Source organism: Peromyscus eremicus, chromosome 10 (genome assembly GCF_949786415.1).
Source record: "Peromyscus eremicus chromosome 10, PerEre_H2_v1, whole genome shotgun sequence".
In the NCBI taxonomy this organism is placed as follows: domain Eukaryota; kingdom Metazoa; phylum Chordata; class Mammalia; order Rodentia; family Cricetidae; genus Peromyscus; species Peromyscus eremicus.
The window spans coordinates 8,550,265-8,568,969 of record NC_081426.1 but is presented as its reverse complement, the minus strand read 5'-3'; the positions used below and the strand labels follow the sequence as shown (position 1 = coordinate 8,568,969).

Here is an 18,705-nt window from a genome sequence, read left to right as displayed (position 1 = left end):
TCCAGTCAGGGCACCAACTGGGGACCAAGCATTCAAACGTCTGAAACTATGTGAGACATCTCATGCAAACCACCCCAGGATCGGTACATGTGGTGGTATTACACGTATTGCACCAGTTGTTTCTACAACCATGGAATATTTGTGTGCTGCAAGGAGCAAACTGGTCTTTGGAAAAGATGTCTCCCCCAGGGGCAAGCTTGAAAACTTCATCTCTTAGTCCTAATAGCCTGAATGCTTGTAAAACCTCCTCCTGGTCGCAGGACTAAGTCCACAAAACAATTGTTCCTTAACCTACTGCAGGCATCTGGCACCTTATGGGCTCTTAATGATTAATTGTGAGTTAATAGTGGAGTATCACCTACATGAACTGCCCTAGTCAATGACAGTGGTTATAGGAACCTGGCAGCTTACCTAAAGACAAGAGTCCTGGCTCTGTACTGGCTTCTGTGGTCTTACTGGTTGAACTTGGGTTTCAGCTTCATCATCCAGGAAGTCAAGACGATGGCACCCATTTCATGGGATTATGATGAGGATTAGCTAAGGTAAAGGTTGTAAAGACTTCACACTTTGTTTGGCAGTTAACTGCTAATCGGTTACTAGGATGTTCATGTTAGAGTCAGTGGCTATGTTTACGGGAAGAGGTCATTTTAACCAGAATGCCGACCGGGTCTGGCAGCCAGTCACCACTCCACAACTATTACGATTCTGGCCATTTAACAAGGGTACGTAAATCCCTAGGTAGCCAAAATGAATACAAAAGGGGAGAATCTATCCATGGCAAATCTCGCCTCCGACACCTTTACAAAGCGATTAAACTAGGAATAAAATTTAGATTTAGACGTCGAGAAGAAGCAGGCTGCGCCACACCCACCCCGGAACAAAGCCAGGGCTGTCACGGCTTCGTCAACACCACTAGCATGAGCTAACGGCCCTCACATCCACCCAGGGTGGAATGAGGAGACAGCGAGTCCCCAACCACGCCTAAAAAACCTCGCGCTCCGTGGCAGCGCCAGGCACAGGGCCAGGCTGACGGTCAGCCGGCCGGATCTCCGCGCGCAGGCCCCGCACCCGGCGCGCCGCGGACAGCCTCTGACGTCACGCCTGCGCCGGGCCTGCCGCAGGCCCCGTTCTCGGCTTCCGCCGCCTCTGCCGGCGTCGCCTTCTGGAAGGTTCGTGGAGGAGGAGGAGGAGGAGGCGGCGGCCGGAGACCGTTACTCCGCACCGGGCCCGAATCCGTGTCCATCGGTCCTCCTGAACCCGCGCAGGCGTCGCCAAGGTTGCCATGCCCGAGAACGTAGCTCCCAGAAGCGGGGCGCCCGCCGCGGGGCAGGGCGGCCGCGGGAAAGGCGCCTACCAGGACCGCGACAAGCCGGCCCAGATCCGCTTCAGCAACATTTCCGCCGCCAAAGGTATCGCCCCCCGGCCGTGACCTCGGCCCTGGCCGCGTCCGGTGGACAGGGCGAGCGTGGAGGGCGAGCGTGGGCCTTCGGTCACGCCCCGCCGTGCGGCTCGGCGCCCCGCGGTCCGCTCCCGCAGGCTTGTGCGTGTCCTCACGTCGGTGCGGACGGAGGCCGAGAGCGGTGGTCCTTCGGGACGGAAGCTTGGCGGTTTGTTAGACCGAGTGGTCGACGGCATGGTGTTTTTGTCTTTTAACCTGTCTCTGTAAAGGCGCAATTCAAGTGAGCTCGGTTGGGCTCGGTGGTGCTAACCGGGTAGTCGGTATAAGGTGGGTGGGTTCCATTGGACCCACTGGCAGGTGGAGGACTGTAGCGTAGCGCATGCTGGAAATCAGACCCGAGTTTTATTCTCTGCATGTGCTGTTTTATGTTTTTTTAACTTCTGAACCAAAGTTCCCTTCCTGTAAATTCGGGGGAGATAAACAGTTGCTTTCTGTAATTGGGAGGATTTAGAGAAACCGAAATGAAACGGAAAAAAAAATGGAAGGAAAATTACGAACAAAGCCTTAGATATCCTTGCCTGGGTGTGTCTGGAATATAGTTCTTTGTTTGGGTTGGAGGAAAAGATGCGTGATGTGAGAAGTGAAATTGGAAAGGTAGGTTGTCCATATCCTGAAGGACCTGGGGTCCTGGAACACACTCGGCTTTACTTTCAGTACAACCTTAAGTGGGGTGAAGTCACCAGCCCAGTGATTGGTAACCTGTTGGTGTTGTAAGATGTGCAGGATGATAGAAGGAAGTCGTTTCCATTTGGGGCTTAAGGAGTTGGAGAAGTCAGGTTGATCAGATGGGTGATTGGAAGTTTGGAGAGAATACCTAATATCCAGAAATTGAGTTGGTTAATTGCATAAGTGGTGCTGGAATTATTGAGATGAAAAATAAAGTCTAGGGCCATCTGAGTGACCAAGAGAGTGTGCACTATATTACAAAATGGGAAATTTACTTCAGGCAACTGTCCTTTGTTAGGTTTTTAATGCTGTGATGAAACACCATGACCAACACCAACTTGGTGAGGAAAAGGTTTATTTGGCTTACACTTCCACGAAGTTAGGACTGGAATTCCTACGGCAGGAACCTGGAGGCCGGAGCTGATGCAGAGACAGACCATGGAGGGATGCTGTTTACTGGCTTGCCTTCTCATGGTCTGCTCAGCCTGCTTTTTTATAGAACCCAGGACCACCAGCCCAGGGATGGCCCCACCCACAGTGGACTGGGCTCTCCCCTATCTGTCACTAAGAACATTTCCTCCGGGCTTGCCTGCAGCCCAGTCTTAATTGGCATTTTCTTAATTGAGTTTCCCTCTGAGATGACTTTAGCTTGTGTCAAGTTGACATAAACTACCCAGCAGTTAACTTTCAAAGGCAAGGTGCACAAAAAATCAAAACAGGACAGACAGAGCCGTGCACTTAGGAAGGAAGGAGGTGTGTCACCCAAATTGCCTGTGAACCTAACTAGCTAGTTACTAAAAGAGCAAAGGGCAAACTGGTTTTTTGGTTTTTTAAAAAAAACCCTAGGAAGTGAAAAAGACTTCTGCCAGCTACAGCTTGAGTTTAGTTCTGGGCGCTAATTTATTTTGGTGTTATCCAGTTAACCATCCCCTTCTTCCAAATAAAAAGACAATGATGAGGAAAATTGCACAGACAGAAATTCACACTGGTAACTCAGCGTGAATCATTTAACAGTCACTATCTTGTACCTAGCTTGTTTCTAGAGATGTAAAGAGTCTAAAATACAGCCGGGCGGTGGTGGCGCACGCCTTTAATCCCAGCACTCGGGAGGCAGAGCCAGGTGGATCTCTGTGAGTTCAAGGCCAGCCTGGACTACCAAGTGAGTTCCAGGAAAGGCGCAAAGCTACACAGAGAAACCCTGTCTCGAAAAACCAAAAAAAAAAAAACAAAAAACAAAAACAAAACCAAAAAAAAAAAAAGAGTCTAAAATACTGTATTTTGTTGGGTGGTGAATATCTGGAAGCAGGTTCACTAAAATCACCTGAAACTGATACTGACACTAGACCAGAGTCATGAAATACTTACGATATATATCATACAAGATATTTTCCGTTAAATTCTTTACTCTTAGCCTGATAAGGGCAAAAGCATACTAGATGTGGAATACAGAATACAGAAAATTTATTTAGACTATAGGTCCTACATATGTGTTCTCAGCAGATTATATTCTTGTGAGAGAGAAAAAGCAGATGAGTGAGTTGTGTACTCCATTAGTATCTCGAACTGTTCCATTACTGCTTGTCCTGTTTTAAGAAATAAAGGAAATAAAACTCTCAGAATTTAAGACTAGATTGCGCCATTTTGATTCTCACAGGAATCCTCAGAATGTGTTCTGCATAGGTATCATACATGTGAAGTAGTCTAGTTTATACCATATCAAGGGCAAATTTGAAACAAAACACTTTTTTAAAATTTATTTTATGTGCATTGGTGTGAAGGTGTCAGATCCCCTGGAACTGGAGTTACAGTCAGCTGTGAGCTGCCATGTGGGTGCTGGGAATTGAACCCGGGTCCTCTGGAAGAGCAGCCAGTACTCTTTACCACTGAGCCATCTCTCCAGCTCCCACACTTTGCTCTTTTTTAAAAGTCTTAGTTTCTGTTTTTCTTCTATTTAACAGCGGTTGCTGATGCCATTAGGACAAGCCTTGGACCCAAAGGAATGGACAAAATGGTAAAGAAAGGTTTTTATTTATTGAGAACTCCTGTTTACATTCTGAGGTCTGATGAAAGTCTGTGCTGTTTGGGGCTGGCAAATAGTTCTCTTGTAGTACGCTTGCCTATACGGAATGAGGCCCCAAGTTGGAGCCGGTATGTATACTGCCCCCTCTTCCTCCTCAAATCCCTCCAAAAGTGTTAGAATTCATCAAAAGGAGAGATTGCTTTGATAGTATTTAACTAAATAGTTTAATGCCTTTTGAGTTGCTTGTGTTATTTGACTGTCCCTTGATCCTTCTGCCTCTACTTCAAGTGCCAGGATCACAGGCTTGTGCCACCATGTTTGAATGCTCATTTTTTCATTTCTTTTGAAGCCTGAACATAATCACTCTGTCTCAGCCTCAGAATGCTAGGATTGCAAGTGCGAGCCACCATGCCCCATCAGCTTTTCAAGCTGTTGTTTTCCTAATTGACTGGCAGCATAAAACAGATAGTCTAATAACTTTGGGTTGTTCCGTTACTCTGGTCTCTTTGAGCACTGCACTCAAATGTACACACACACACACACACTAAATGTAATAAGTAACCCGACAAAGCCAGTTATTTCTTTTGTAAAGTTGAAACTGAATGTTCTTATTGTTATACTAATGAAAGAATTTAAAATTATGCAATATGCATACGTAAATTAACTTGTATGTAATAGTAAATGGAATAGAGCTTGTAGAAAACTTTAAAAATCAAATTTTCTAGATTCAAGATGGAAAAGGTGATGTGACCATTACAAATGATGGTGCCACCATTCTGAAACAAATGCAAGTATTGCACCCAGCAGCCAGAATGGTAAGTGTACATAGTGGTTTGCTTTTTAAGACAAGGTTTTGTTCTGTAGCCATAGTGACCTTGTATTCACTGTATAGCCCAGGCCAGCCTTGAACTTGGCAGCAGTCCAGCTTCATCCCGAGTACTGCAATTATAGGCACGGGCATGTTCTGACTGATAAGTGGTTTGTTTTTTAAGTATATTTGTATGATATTTAATAGAGTTAAATTTGATCGCTTGGGTCTTTTTTGGGGGGGGGGTTACAAGGTTTCTCTGTGTAGCTTTGAGCTTTTCCTGGAATTCACTCTGTAGCCCAGGCTAGCTTCGAACTCAGAGAGATCCGCCTGCCTCTGCCTCCTGAGTGCTGGGATTAAAGGCACGCGCCGCCGCCGCCGCCACCACCACCACCACTACCACCGCCTGACAATTTGATACTATTGAAGCATGGGGAATTTTTTATCTTAATGCTATATTTAAGATGCACTGTGTTTTGAGTGTGAGGTGCTCTATAAGACAACTAATTTCATTTGCTTGTTCTGTGCTGTGTGGATTGAACCCATGACATTGTGCATGCTCAGCAAGCACTACTGAGCTACACTCACAGTTCTTAGAAAACAAAATAATTTTAATCATTTATCAAATCGTGCTAGTTTTTGCATGTTTATTAGAAGTAATTCAAGAGTCACAGTTAGTTTTACGGCAAGTGAGAAGTTGTATTGGCAAAAATATGCTTTAGGAATTGCTATCTATTAAAATGTGCTGTTGGGCCGGGTTGTGGTGGCGCACGCCTTTAATCCCAGCACTTGGGAGGCAGAGGCAGGTGGATCTTTGTGAGTTCGAGGCCAGCCTGGTCTACAGAGCGAGATCCAGGAAAGGCACAAAGCTACACAGAGAAATCCTGTCTCAAAAAAACAAAACAAAACAAAAAATGTGCTGTTGGGCACAGCAGTGAGTTCCTGTAATCTTAAGTACTCTGGTGTGAGGCGAGAAAGAAGATCATCGGAGCGTCTTAAAGACAACATAGCACCACCCTGCTTTCCTTCCTTAAAGGTAGCTTCATAAATGAGTAAGATGTGGTTACTTCAGAAAAACTGGACAGAGGTGTTTCTAGTCTCGCATAGAATGACTTCATATGCTCTCCATCTATATAAGACCTTAATGCTTTTTTTTTTTTTTTTTTTGAGGGAAGGTATTGTTTTGGCCTAGGCTAGCCTAGAACTGGCTGTGTAGCAAAGGAAAACCTTGACCTTGATCCTCCTGTCTCCACCTTCTAGGCACTGGAATTAAGTGTGCACTACCACAGCTTCTTCATGCTGCTTTGGGGCTCAAACCCAGGGCTTCATGGGTGCTAGGCAAGCACTCTCCCAACTGAGCCATGTTCCCAGCCCAAAGTATTGATGCTTTTGGATAGGACTTTAAAGAGAATTCCCTGAGAACTTCTCTTTAAAATCCACAACCTACACTAGAAACCATTATAAGAATAATTTTGTGTACCACAAATACAGTGGTTTTTATCTTTAAATGAAACCCAAGTTAAACTAAAAATCAGATGTCAGGGATGCATTACATTTTCTAATTCTGGGTTGGTGACATTGATACGGTAGTGTGAGTTAGATGTTACTGGGTTCTTGTTTCTCAGCATCTTGGCATGTTCTGTTCACACAGCTGGTGGAGCTGTCTAAAGCTCAAGACATAGAAGCAGGGGATGGGACCACGTCAGTTGTCATCATTGCTGGCTCTCTCTTAGACTCCTGTACCAAGCTTCTGCAGAAAGGTATGTAATATGCTTTTACTGAAGAATGACAGAAGCCTTTTTAAGGGCAAAACTTATAAAAAGCCAAGTTATTATTAAGTAATGTGAGATTTAATATTGGATTTGAAGTAACTACTTTTTTACCAAGAATTTCTATGTTGTTTCTGAGTTTTGCAAGGCTTCTCTTTGTAGAAATAGAATTTTGCTTTTGAAAAGTAAGTGATAATAGTATTACTATCTAAGGCTTAGAGGGATGTCTTAGATGAGAAAATAAGAGCTCTTGCTTTGATAAGTAGTGTGTAATCATAGTAGCAACTCTTATGTCACTCCGCTTTGAAAAAAAGTGCATGTGATGTTTTAGAAAACATAAGATTTGTTTTAGCTTCAATATTACACAAAAATGTCTTTGCTTCAAATTGAGTAGAAGTTAACTGCTAGCCATAACCAGCAGTTATTTAGCTATTCTGTTTACAACTAAATTGTAAATTAGTTTGTCTGAAAAGTGTTGGGAGCCTCGTAGTATAGTTGAATAGTTTTTTAAATTTACTTGGCATGCTGGAGGCCCTGGGGTCAGCCTCAGGAACACAACAGAAAAGGGGGGAGGGGGGGAGGTGTTAGATTACTTTGACTTTTTATGAGTAAAACATTTTAAAATACGACAAGTTAACTTGGTTCATAATTAACTTGGTTCACAATGACAGGTATACATCCAACCATCATTTCTGAGTCATTCCAAAAAGCTTTGGAAAGGGGTCTTGAAATCCTTACTGACATGTCTCGACCTGTGCAACTGAGCGACAGAGAAACCTTGTTAAATAGTGCAACCACTTCATTGAATTCAAAGGTGAGATGATCACTAAGTGACAATTAAACTACAGTTGAAGGTGTATTAATTAGTGTCGTGGTCATGTGTGCTATACTGTATCTCACATTGCCTCAAGAACAACTAAGTCATAGAATACTTTCTATAATTGAATTGGTTTTAAGAGTGAGGTAAAAACAACGAGGCTAACAAAAGAACTAGATTTGCTGGGTGGTGGTGGCGCATGCCTTTAATCCCAGCACTTGGGAGGCAGAGGCAGGCGGATCTCTGTGAGTTTGAGGCATAGGTTACAGAGCGAGTTCCAGGGCAGCCAGTGCTACACAGAAAAACCCTGTCTCTAACCCCGCCCCCCAAAAAAGGGGGTTTGTTATAGGTGCCATATCCATTTCTAGTTTTTCATTTACTGCATTTTAACACTTTTGGTAAAGCTAAGTCCAAGGCTTTAAAATGGCTATTGGGAACTTTCCCATATCCAGAATCAAAGACTGCTATAGAATTTCTGTCAACATGGGTAGTTTTTATTTAATATTATACAAGAGTTGTCCTGAGTTTTAAATTTACTGTCTTCCAGGATTTTATGTAGTCATTCCCATTTTACAGATGGGAAAATAAACATAGAAAGGTAAATAATTATGTAGCATACTTGTAAGATATAACACTGGTATTATCCAGCTCTTTATATATGTGCTACTTTTCTTAGAAAATTTCTACAAAATTTAAAATAGTGGGACAAATTTTTTGGGAAATTTCAGGTGAAATAATAAAAATTTAAAAGGAGCTGAAGAGGAAAATATCCATACACATACATTTTTTGAAGTTTGTAAACAAGAATGATGAAAAGTTTCATGTTACCATCTGCTCTATTATGATTTCACCAAGTATAGTTCCTTTTCTTTGCATTCGTTTCTTGTAATTACAAATCTAGATGATAAAGGGTAAGGCACAGTAGCCCCTTTACGGTTTTGTTTGTTTGTTTGGAGACAGGGTTTCTCTGTGCAACAGTCCTGACTGTCCTAGAACGCGCTTTGTAGACTGGGCTGGCCTCGCACTCACTGAGATCTACCTGCCTCTGCCACCTGAGTGCTGGGATTAATGGTTTGCACCACTACCGCCCAGCTGCACTATATACCTTTGATCACAGCAGAGGCAAGCAGATCTCTGAGACCAGCAAGGACTACATGGTAAGACCCTGTCTCAAAAAAAAAATCAAAAAATAATAATAAAATAACCTAGACAGAATTAGAAACAAGAAGTAATTTTTTTTTTTTAATATTCTACCACTAGTCAAGCGTGTTACTTGAGGCAAATGACCTAATCTTTCTGTTTTAGTCCACCAAGGACATGAAGAAATCTGATGAATACTAACCATTTGCTGTTTTGTCAGCCCCTTGGTATTAGGTACATAAATAACCTGATCTGATAGCTTGATTACACACTCAATTTAGGTAGGAAATCTCCACTTAAAATTAGATGCCTTTTTCTGTTTTCTATAAAACCTTTGGCAATCTAGAGAGTGCCAAATGTTGTTGTAATATAATAAAAGAAACATACGTGTTATATCTGGCAAACTGAGTGGGAAAAAAATCTTTATTATTTTTTTTTTAATTTATTCGTATTTGAAGTACATTTGGTGTTTTGCCTGCCTGTATGTACAAGTGAGGGCATCAGATCTCCTGGAACAGGAGTTACAGATAGTTGTGAGCTGCCATGTGGGTGCTGGGAATTGAACCCAGGTCTTCTGGAAGAGCAGCTAGTGTTCCTAACAGCTGAACCATCTCTTTAGCCCTGGGGAAAAACATCTTTAACTGCAGTGTCTCCTTTGAGTATCCTCTATCTGCCATATCTAAATAGGTGATAACAAGCCTTTGTAAATCCAGAATTGTCAGGTTTTGTTTTTGTTTTTTATAATTACTGTTTCTGTGAAATTAACTTTTTGTTTTAAATCTAGGTTGTTTCTCAGTATTCAAGTTTACTCTCTCCAATGAGTGTCAATGCGGTGATGAAAGTGATTGACCCAGCCACAGCTACCAGTGTAGATCTTAGAGATATTAAAATAGTGAAGAAGCTTGGGTAAGCATCTCTAATTTCAATTTCAGTATTATCCAAACCAGATGACTTTGAAGAAAGAGCTGAGTGTGGTGGCTTATACATAGAATCCAGCACTTGGGAGGCTGAGGACGGGGATAGCTCTGAGTTCAAGGCCAGCCTGGCCTACATAGTGGGTGCCATGTCAATCTGAGCTGTAATGAGAGTCTATCTCAGAAAAACCCTTAAAAACGAAGCACAACCGATACATCCTTAGGCTGATGACCTTCCTGGGCCAGTGGATATACATAAGTGAAACATGACTAACCAGAAAGTGAAAGTTAGAAGGCCTTTGCTGGCTCGAACTTTCTTGGTGTGGCAGTCTCGAGGGTTTGCCTGTGTTTCCTTATGGTGGGATGGAAGTGTATCCAAGAGATCTGGGAATGGGTTCCGAGAATGAATGTGAGACCCAAGCACTTTTCATTCTTCTGATTATTTTTTCTAGTGGGACAATAGATGACTGTGAGCTGGTAGAAGGGCTCGTTCTCACCCAGAAAGTGGCAAATTCTGGCATCTCAAGAGTTGAGAAGGCCAAGATTGGGCTTATTCAGTTTTGCTTATCTGCTCCTAAAACAGATGTAAGTAAAATCCAAGTTGGTTCCTGTTTATTAACTTTTAAATAAGATGTGTTCTTTAAGAGAAAAGTTGAGATGCTGTACTAGTGATGTCTTTAAAATGTAGATCTCGAAAGGATTAATAAATTGAGACAAAAATAAAAATGGTTTCAGTTACAAGAACATCAAAGGTGAAGACAGTGGTTATAGGAGTTTGCATGAAATAAAAACTGTGTGTTATATTCATTCCTTGCGTTTGCAGATTGTGTCCAGCCTTCTAAAAGCAGAGACATCATTCACTGGAGCCCACAGGGATTTTATTATTTGTGCAAGTGAAGCCTTAGACTAACTTGATAGCCAAACTATAAAAGTTACTTGTTTCTTAAGATGTTCCTGTAATTCTCTAAAAGAAGTGCTTGCCACCTCAGATTTGTTTTGTTTTACTAATACATAGGTGTGTTGTTTAGTATTTTGTTTCTCAAAAAATTTGAGGCCATACAAAAATTAATGGTTAATTTCTTTTTTTCCTTTTTATTTATTTATTTATTTTTTTAATGTTGGTGTTCCAAGACAGGATTTCTCAATGTAACAGCCCTGGCTGTCCTGGAACTCTGTAGACCAGGCTGGCCTCAAACTCACAGAGATCCGCCTGCCTCTGTCTCCTTAGTGCTGGGATTAAAGGCATGCGCCACCACCACCTGGCTAATGGTTAATTTCTTGACATCATAAGATTTTTTCATTGGTTAGTTGGTTTGAGACAGGGTTGGTCTGTCTCTCTGTTTCTCCTCCCTCCTCTTCTCCCTTCCTCTCTCCTCTCATTCCCATCCTTTCTGGAACTCATTATACAGACCATGCTGGCCTTAACCCTACAAAGATCTACCTGCCTCTGCCTCTCCTGCCTGCTGGTATTAAAGGTGTGCACCACCATGCCCAGTTCTGTCCCAAGTCATAGAGTAAAGGATACATTTGAAATCATTTCTATAATACATATGATACTGACAAGCCAGAGAGTAAAATAGGATGCAATTACAATTATTTTTATGAAACATATGATATGTGGAAAAACTTCACATTGGGGAACAGTAACCGTTTTGTATTTGTCAGTTATCAAAAATGTACTTGTAAAAAGTTTCAGAGAGCAGTCGAGCCTGCTGTGGTCATGCACACCGTTATCCCAGCCCTCAGAGGTGCCTGGGTAGTGAATTCAAGGCCAGCCTGAGCTACATAGTGAGGCCTTGTCTTTCAAACACACAGAACAGTAATGGGTATGCTTAAATTTTTCAAAAGAACCAGCTTTAGCCAGGCAGGGGTGGGGCATGCCTTTAATCCCAGCACTTGGGAGGCAAAGGCAGGTAGATCTCTTGATTTCCTGGACAGCTTGGACTACACTGAGAAAGCCTGTCTCAAAAAAACCAAAAATAAATAAATAGGACCAGCTTTGTTTATATGTGTCACTTTAGAACTTTTTCTGTGCCTGTGTATTTAACTGTTTGGTATGGGTTGGTCTTTTACATTCCATTAAAATCTCTTGTTGTAAATAATTACTGTATTCTTGTTCCAATCAGATGGATAATCAAATAGTAGTGTCTGACTATGCCCAGATGGATCGCGTGCTCCGAGAAGAGAGAGCCTATATTTTAAATTTGGTGAAGCAGATTAAGAAAACAGGATGCAATGTCCTGCTCATACAGAAGTCTATCCTAAGGTCTGGGACTATATATTTTCCTATCCCTAAATTGATAATTGATTTGTGATTCCCACTAATAATTTTTTAAAACAATATTTAGTTGATGTATGTGTGTCTGACTCTGTACACCACATGTGTACAGGAGGCCTTGGAGGTCAGAAGGTATTGGATGACCTGGAACTGGGGTTTACAAGGCAGCTGGAGCTGCTGTGTAAGAGCGTAGGAACTGAACCCAAGTTCTCCACAGGCACTGTTAACCACTGAGCTATCCCTGCCCTATCCCCAACCTCCCCCACCCCCTTTTTTTTTTTTTTAATAGAATGAGCAGTTGCTTAGTATCTAATACATGGGAAATCTCGGGACATTTTGGCGCATCGTATTTTCATTAATAAAGACAGGACTATTTTCCCTTTATAACGTAAGCGTGGAATATATAATTTTTTCTAGATTTTAAGAAAGTGAAGGCTGAGCATAGTTGTTCATGCCTATAATCCTAGTACTCAGAAGGCTGAGGCTGAAGGATTGCTGTGAATCAGGCTAGTCTGGGATAAAGTAAGGCCCTTTAAAATATATATATAAATAAAACAGGGATTGGAGAGTGGGTTAGTTTTTTAGATTATTTGTTGCTCTGGGACCTAGGTTTGGTTCCCAGCGTCCTCATGGTCTCACAGACATAGGTCTCCAGTTACAGGGGATGACACCCTCTTCTGAAAGCCATGGACAATAGGCAGAGCACCCATACACATAAATAAAAAATAAAAAAAACCAAAAGTAAAAAGAGCATGGCATAGTTTTTAAAAAGCTGTTTGTGGGGCTGGAGAGATGGCTCAGAAGTTAAGAACACTGGCTGTTCTTCCAGAGGTCCTGAGTTCAATTCCCAGCACCCACATGGTGGCTCACAACCATCTGTAATGGGATCTGGCTCCCTCTTCTGGCCTGCAGAGATACATGCAAACAGAAAACTGTATACATAATAAATAAATCTTTAAAAAAAAAAAAAAAGCTGTTTGTCTAAAACTAACTGAGGCTAGAGATGTAGTTTAATCACTAGTGTTTCCCAGTGTGCACAAAGCCCTGGGTTTGATCCCTAGCATGGCATAAACTGAGTGTGCTCTCAAATGCCTATAATCCTGGCAGTAGTAGTTTATAGATAAGAGAATTCTCAAATTTGAGCTCATCTCTTTTTCACTTCTGGGTTTTGTTTCATTTTTTTAAATTAATAGGTACATTCCCATTTACTCCACTGATAAGCTGTGCCAAAAGGTACTGTGAATACTTTATTATTATAAGAGTCCTCCGTGAGCAGGTGAAAGATGGTTCTAATGCCCAGTCATTTAGTGGCTCTGACCTTATATAAATTGTTCCCAAAACTCGATTTTTGTTTAACTTTGATCAGAGATGGAAATACCTGTCTTGCTAGCATCATAGGACTACTAATACTAGGATTGTTTCTGATATTTTGTGGGAATTAGTCATGCTTCTAAATACATAAAGTATCACTAAATGTTCACTTAGCAAAATGGTCATTTGTTGAGAATCATGACTTAATTACTTGTGTTGTATAGATTTTAATTATCACATTAAACTATAATGTTTTATAAATTATAGTTTTTCAGTAAAATTAGAAACCTTCAGAATTTTGAACTTCTGCTGAGCGAATGGCACAAGCCTTTGATCCCAGCACTTAGGAGGCAGAGGCAGACAGATAAGGCTGCATAGGGAAACTTTGTCTCAGAAAGAAAGAGAGAAAGAGTTTGAACTTTTAAATGAATATTAAAAGTATTTCCCTTCATAATTGACCATTTGAATAACAGTAAAATTAAAATCTTAACTACTGAACAATAAAAATGTTTTAATCTAGCATAACAAACACTTTGTATTTCAGAGATGCACTTAGTGATCTTGCATTGCATTTTCTGAATAAGATGAAGATTATGGTGGTTAAGGACATTGAAAGAGAAGACATTGAGTTCATTTGTAAGGTAAATAGTAGTGTATGTAAAAATGTTTGTTAGCATGTATTGTGGGTGTGTGGTTTTTACATTATGGTTAATTGTGTTTTGTGGGGTGTTGGTTGGTTGGTCAGTTGTGGTACTTTGAGACAAGGTTTCTCTGTGTAACAGCTCTGGCTGTCCTGGAACTCACTCTGTAGACCAGGCTGGCCTTGAACTCAAGAGATCCACCTGCCTCTGCCTCCCGAGTGCTGGGATTAAAGCTGTGCACCACCACCACTCAGCAGTGTTTTATTTTTTAAGGTTTTGTTTTATGTATATGAGTGCTGCACGTATGTCTGTGCACCACATGGTCCCCTCGGAGGCCCCTGGAACTGAAGTTAACATGGGGCTATGAACTGCTGTGTGGGTGCTCTGGAAGAGCAGCCAGTTGGTTACTGAGCCGGGTCTCCAGCCCCAGCAGTAGTTTTCGTTTTGCATGGTGGTTATTGTGTCCGGTGCTTTGAATAATATACCAGACAAGTGCTTGTTCTACCATTGAGTTACATTTCCAGCAATGTTGTCTTGATTTGTCTTGTTTTCTTTTCCCAGACAATTGGAACCAAACCAGTTGCTCATATTGACCAGTTCACTGCTGACATGCTGGGTTCTGCTGAGTTAGCAGAGGAAGTCAATTTAAATGGTTCTGGAAAACTGTTCAAGGTAACGGTATTACAATTAAACTTTATTATTTTTCCTTTTTTCCCCCCCATTACCTAATTTGTAATTTGTTCACTAAAGATAACAGGTTGTGCAAGCCCAGGCAAAACAGTTACAATTGTCGTGCGTGGTTCCAACAAACTGGTGATTGAAGAAGCTGAGCGCTCCATTCATGATGCTCTCTGTGTTATTCGCTGCCTAGTAAAAAAGAGGTAATATAAACATCACTAAAGTAATAGATTTTTAAATTTTTATGACATTTATTTTGGGTGTGTATGTATCTGGACATGCGCACAATATGGCATGCATGTGGAGGTCAGAGAACGAGTTGGGGAAATCTGTTCTTTCCTTCCATCATGGAGGTCCCAGTGACCAAGCTTGGGTTGGTTGTTGGGTATTTTACCAGCTGAGCATCTTGCTGGCCCTGGTATTCTAAAGACTAGTTTGAGGGGCTGGTATATAGTTGATAGACTACTTCCTAGTATGTGCAAGGGCCTGGGTTCAACCCCCACCCAGCACTGCTTAAACTGGGTGTGGTGGGGCACACCTACAATCCTGCCACATAGGAGGTGAAGGAAGGAGGGTCAAAAGTTTGGGTCTTCTTCCAATTCATGCAAGTCCCAGTCTGTCCTAGATACACAACACCCTACCTACCCTTAAGAAACAACCAAACTGTCCTATTTTGGCTTTTTTAAAGTTAAGTAGTAAATTGTTATTTAAAATAGCTTCCTTCAGGGTAAAAATAAGCTAAAAATATTTGTGAATTTCAGAGCTCTTATTGCAGGAGGTGGTGCTCCAGAAATAGAGTTGGCCCTGAGACTGACTGAGTACTCACGAACACTGAGTGGTATGGAATCCTACTGTGTTCGTGCTTTCGCAGATGCCATGGAAGTCATTCCATCTACACTAGCTGAAAATGCTGGCCTGAATCCCATTTCTACTGTAACGGAACTAAGGAACAGGCATGCCCAAGGAGAAAAAACGACAGGCATTAATGTCCGAAAGGTGAGAACCTAATGCTTAGGATTGTTGGAGAAAAGGGTGGTAAGATGAAGCAGTTTATAGATTTGTCGTTGTTGATTGGTTGGTTGAAAGGTTTTGTAGTTAAAAGTAGTGTGATTTTGCCAGCACTCAGGTGACAAAGGCAGGTAGATCTCTGTGAGCCAGGCTAACCTGGTCTACGAAGCATGTTCCAGGATAGTCAAGTACACAAAGAAACCCTGTCTCAAAAACAAAACAAAAAAGTAGTGTACTTTTGGATTGAAACCTGGAAAGGTTACTATATATACTTTGGAATAAAGATGATGCCATGAGCCGGGCAGTGGAAAAAAAGATGTTGCCATGGGAAATAGCATTCATTAACTGCCTTTTACTAACTTGTAGGAAGTTAGTCTGATCTTTAATTTCCTTAATTGTAAAGACACAGCACATGATAGGTCTTTTGTGAGGGCATTAGTTAAGCACATGTGAGTGTGAACTGGTTCTTCTGTTGTAAGTATCCCCTGTTAGCATGTCAGGTAAACACAGAAGAGTGATAGCTGTCCCTTACTAATGACAGTACACGATGGGGGAAATAATAAGCCTGGATCCTAGTACTTGAGTGTATAATGGCACTTCCTGGTTTGTTATGTGTGATCAAATACTGAAAGTGTCTGCTCCTCTACAGGGTGGAATTTCCAACATTTTGGAGGAAATGGTTGTCCAGCCTCTGTTGGTGTCAGTCAGTGCTTTGACCCTAGCAACTGAAACCGTCCGGAGCATTCTGAAAATAGATGATGTGGTAAGCAAATAGAGGTTGAAAATCCCTGGGAGGTCAAAGATTTTCTTTCTGCTTAAAAGTGTGCTACCACCAAGATGATAACACTTCATAACTAATTGTTTTACCTGTAAAAAATGGGCAAAATTTAGATAATTACCTTAAACGTGATCTAATATTTTATGTCATTACAAGTTTTGAAACCTGTTTTTGTTGTTTGTTTTTTCTTATCAGGTAAATACTCGATAATCTGGATGAGGCTGGCCGACTGGCACCATATGGACAGAGTACTGTGGCTAGAATGGAGATAGATGGTCCTCTTGGTGTTCCTTGTCTGAAAAAAACTTGCTTCGTCAGAGTTTTTGGACATTGTCTCCCAGTTGGCATTTCTTTGAAATTATATTGAAACAATTTAATGAAAATATTAAATATTTGGTTTCAAACTGCATATTAATTTGTCACTCTCAATTTTATATATATATATATATATATATATTGATACTTGGGGGAAAAGCCAAACTATATCCCTCAAATTTTAACCTTTACATGTTAATCTTCTTATGGCTTAATCCTATGTATTCTATTAACTTTCTTGTTTTGTTCATTTGTGGTTGTGTTACATCCCAGGCCAGCCTAGAACTTACTATTCAGTATGACTTTGAACATTTGACCTTGTGCCTCTACCTTCCAAATGCTAGAATTAACGGGTATGTACTATGATGCCCATTTTTTTGCAATGCTGGGGATGAAACCCAGGGCTTTATGCATACTAGGCAAGAATTCTACCAACTTGCTGTTTCCCCTACCCTGGTTTGGATTGTTGTTTTATTTTTGATACAGCGTCTCATGTAGCCAGGTCAGGAACTCTGTCACTGGGGATTATCTCAACTTCTTATTCCCCCTTCTCAACCTCTGATTACAGATGGGAACCTCTATTCTCAGCCAGATATAAGGTTTTTGTAATTTCCTTTTTATATTTATCTTGTGTGCCTTTTCAGGAGGAACTTACATGATATGGTGCATATATTTCCAGGGAACCCTGGTTCAATTCCCAGCACTCATATGGCAGTTCACAACTATACCTCCAGTTCCAGGGGATCCAACACGCTTACACAGACATAGATGCAGGCAAAACACCAATCCACAGAAAAATTTAAAATGGAAAAAAAAAAAATGTCCACAGTGGTGAGGCTGGAGAGATGGTTGTCACAGTTAAGATCACCTGCTGCTCTTGTAAAGGACCTGGGTTCAGTTCCCAGCAACCATGTGGTAGTTCACAACCATCCCTAGTTCCAGTTCCAGGAGATCTATTCCCTTTCTGACCTCTGCAGGAACTATGCGTACATGTGGTGCACATTCATACATACAGGCAAAACATGTAAAATGAATACTAATTTTAGGAAAATAAGTCCATGGTTGCAAAGCAGGAGATGTGGAAGCTGAGGGCTTACATTTGAACCACAAGTACAAAACACTAAACACCAATGGTGCCAGTCTTTAAACTCTGAAAGCTTGCCCTTCCCCACCCCTGAGGAACATCAGAAAGCCATACCTTACAAGCCTACTCAAACAGTGCCACTGACTGGGGTCTCGGTATTTGTATATTGGAGACTGGGGGACATTAATTGAATCTACAAGTCATTCTCATAGAAATCTAAGCATAATGTATGATTTTAAATAGTGCAGATACAGAAACCTGCCATTACCGTCAGTGTTTCTCCAGGGTAGTGCTAATTGGGTTTCCTATAGAGTATTCTGGTCCAAGGGATGGCCCAGTGCTAGAGATCTTCAGAAGTTCGTTTTCATGTTTAGTCTCCTAGAAAAGTGTGTGTAATGTGGCACATTTTGCGGATTCAAATGGTCCTAACTCTTCTTTGCCACCACTATATTTCAGGTATAATCATATCTCACCATGATTGTTGTAAAATTCGCCTTGAATCTTACCTACCTTTATTTGAGCTACTTAACCAGTCTGTGCTCATTTTAGGGAGTGAGCCTTTAAAACTTGATAAGCTAGTTCTCTCAAATACTTTCACACCTTTATATGAAGGCCTGATTTTTAAGATGAAGCACATTTGCCCTGCACAGTCTGATGCTTCACCGTCACCTGTATATCACAGAATTCAAGAAGTTACTTAAGGAAAATGATTAAAGTCTATGATCTTGAGATAAGGATCTTTGAATCATCCAGAATTTAGTTTCTCATTTTAAGTGATTGTTAACAAGCTATAAAATAATGCATTATTATTAATCATAAATGCTCAGCTGATAGCTCAGACTAGTTGTGGCTGTACTTTGAACAGTTCATCTTGCTTCTCTCTGAGTCTCTCAACTCTACACTTCTTCCTCCCAGTGTTCTCTGTCCGGAAAATCCTGCCTAGCAGCCAATCAGCTTTTTATTGACAATGAGAGCAACACATCTTCACAGTGTGCAGAAGGATTATTCCACAGCATAAG

At 41.3% G+C, this 18,705-nt stretch overlaps 1 protein-coding gene across 1 annotated transcript; it reads left to right on the top strand.

Moving 5' to 3' along the window:
* Positions 1 to 1,184: 1,184 nt before the first annotated feature.
* On the top strand, positions 1,185 to 16,696 carry Cct4 (chaperonin containing TCP1 subunit 4). Its single transcript, XM_059275342.1, has 14 exons — positions 1,185 to 1,409; positions 4,084 to 4,136; positions 4,871 to 4,960; positions 6,605 to 6,713; positions 7,394 to 7,536; positions 9,464 to 9,585; positions 10,046 to 10,178; positions 11,720 to 11,859; positions 13,727 to 13,823; positions 14,385 to 14,495; positions 14,574 to 14,704; positions 15,263 to 15,497; positions 16,159 to 16,272; positions 16,483 to 16,696. The coding sequence occupies exons 1-14, from the start codon at positions 1,283 to 1,285 to the stop codon at positions 16,495 to 16,497; spliced, it is 1,620 nt and encodes a 539-aa protein (XP_059131325.1). The 5' UTR covers positions 1,185 to 1,282; the 3' UTR covers positions 16,498 to 16,696.
* Positions 16,697 to 18,705: the final 2,009 nt, after the last annotated feature.

Excerpts from the sequence above, each read along its gene's own strand:
- Cct4 (XM_059275342.1), top strand. The coding sequence starts at position 1,283 with ATGCCCGAGAACGTAGCTCCCAGAAGCGGGGCGCCCGCCGCGGGGCAG. Across the intron at positions 11,860-13,726 it reads ATACAGAAGTCTATCCTAAG|AGATGCACTTAGTGATCTTG; the intron begins GTCTGGGACTAT and ends TTTGTATTTCAG. Across the intron at positions 14,705-15,262 it reads CGCTGCCTAGTAAAAAAGAG|AGCTCTTATTGCAGGAGGTG; the intron begins GTAATATAAACA and ends TGTGAATTTCAG.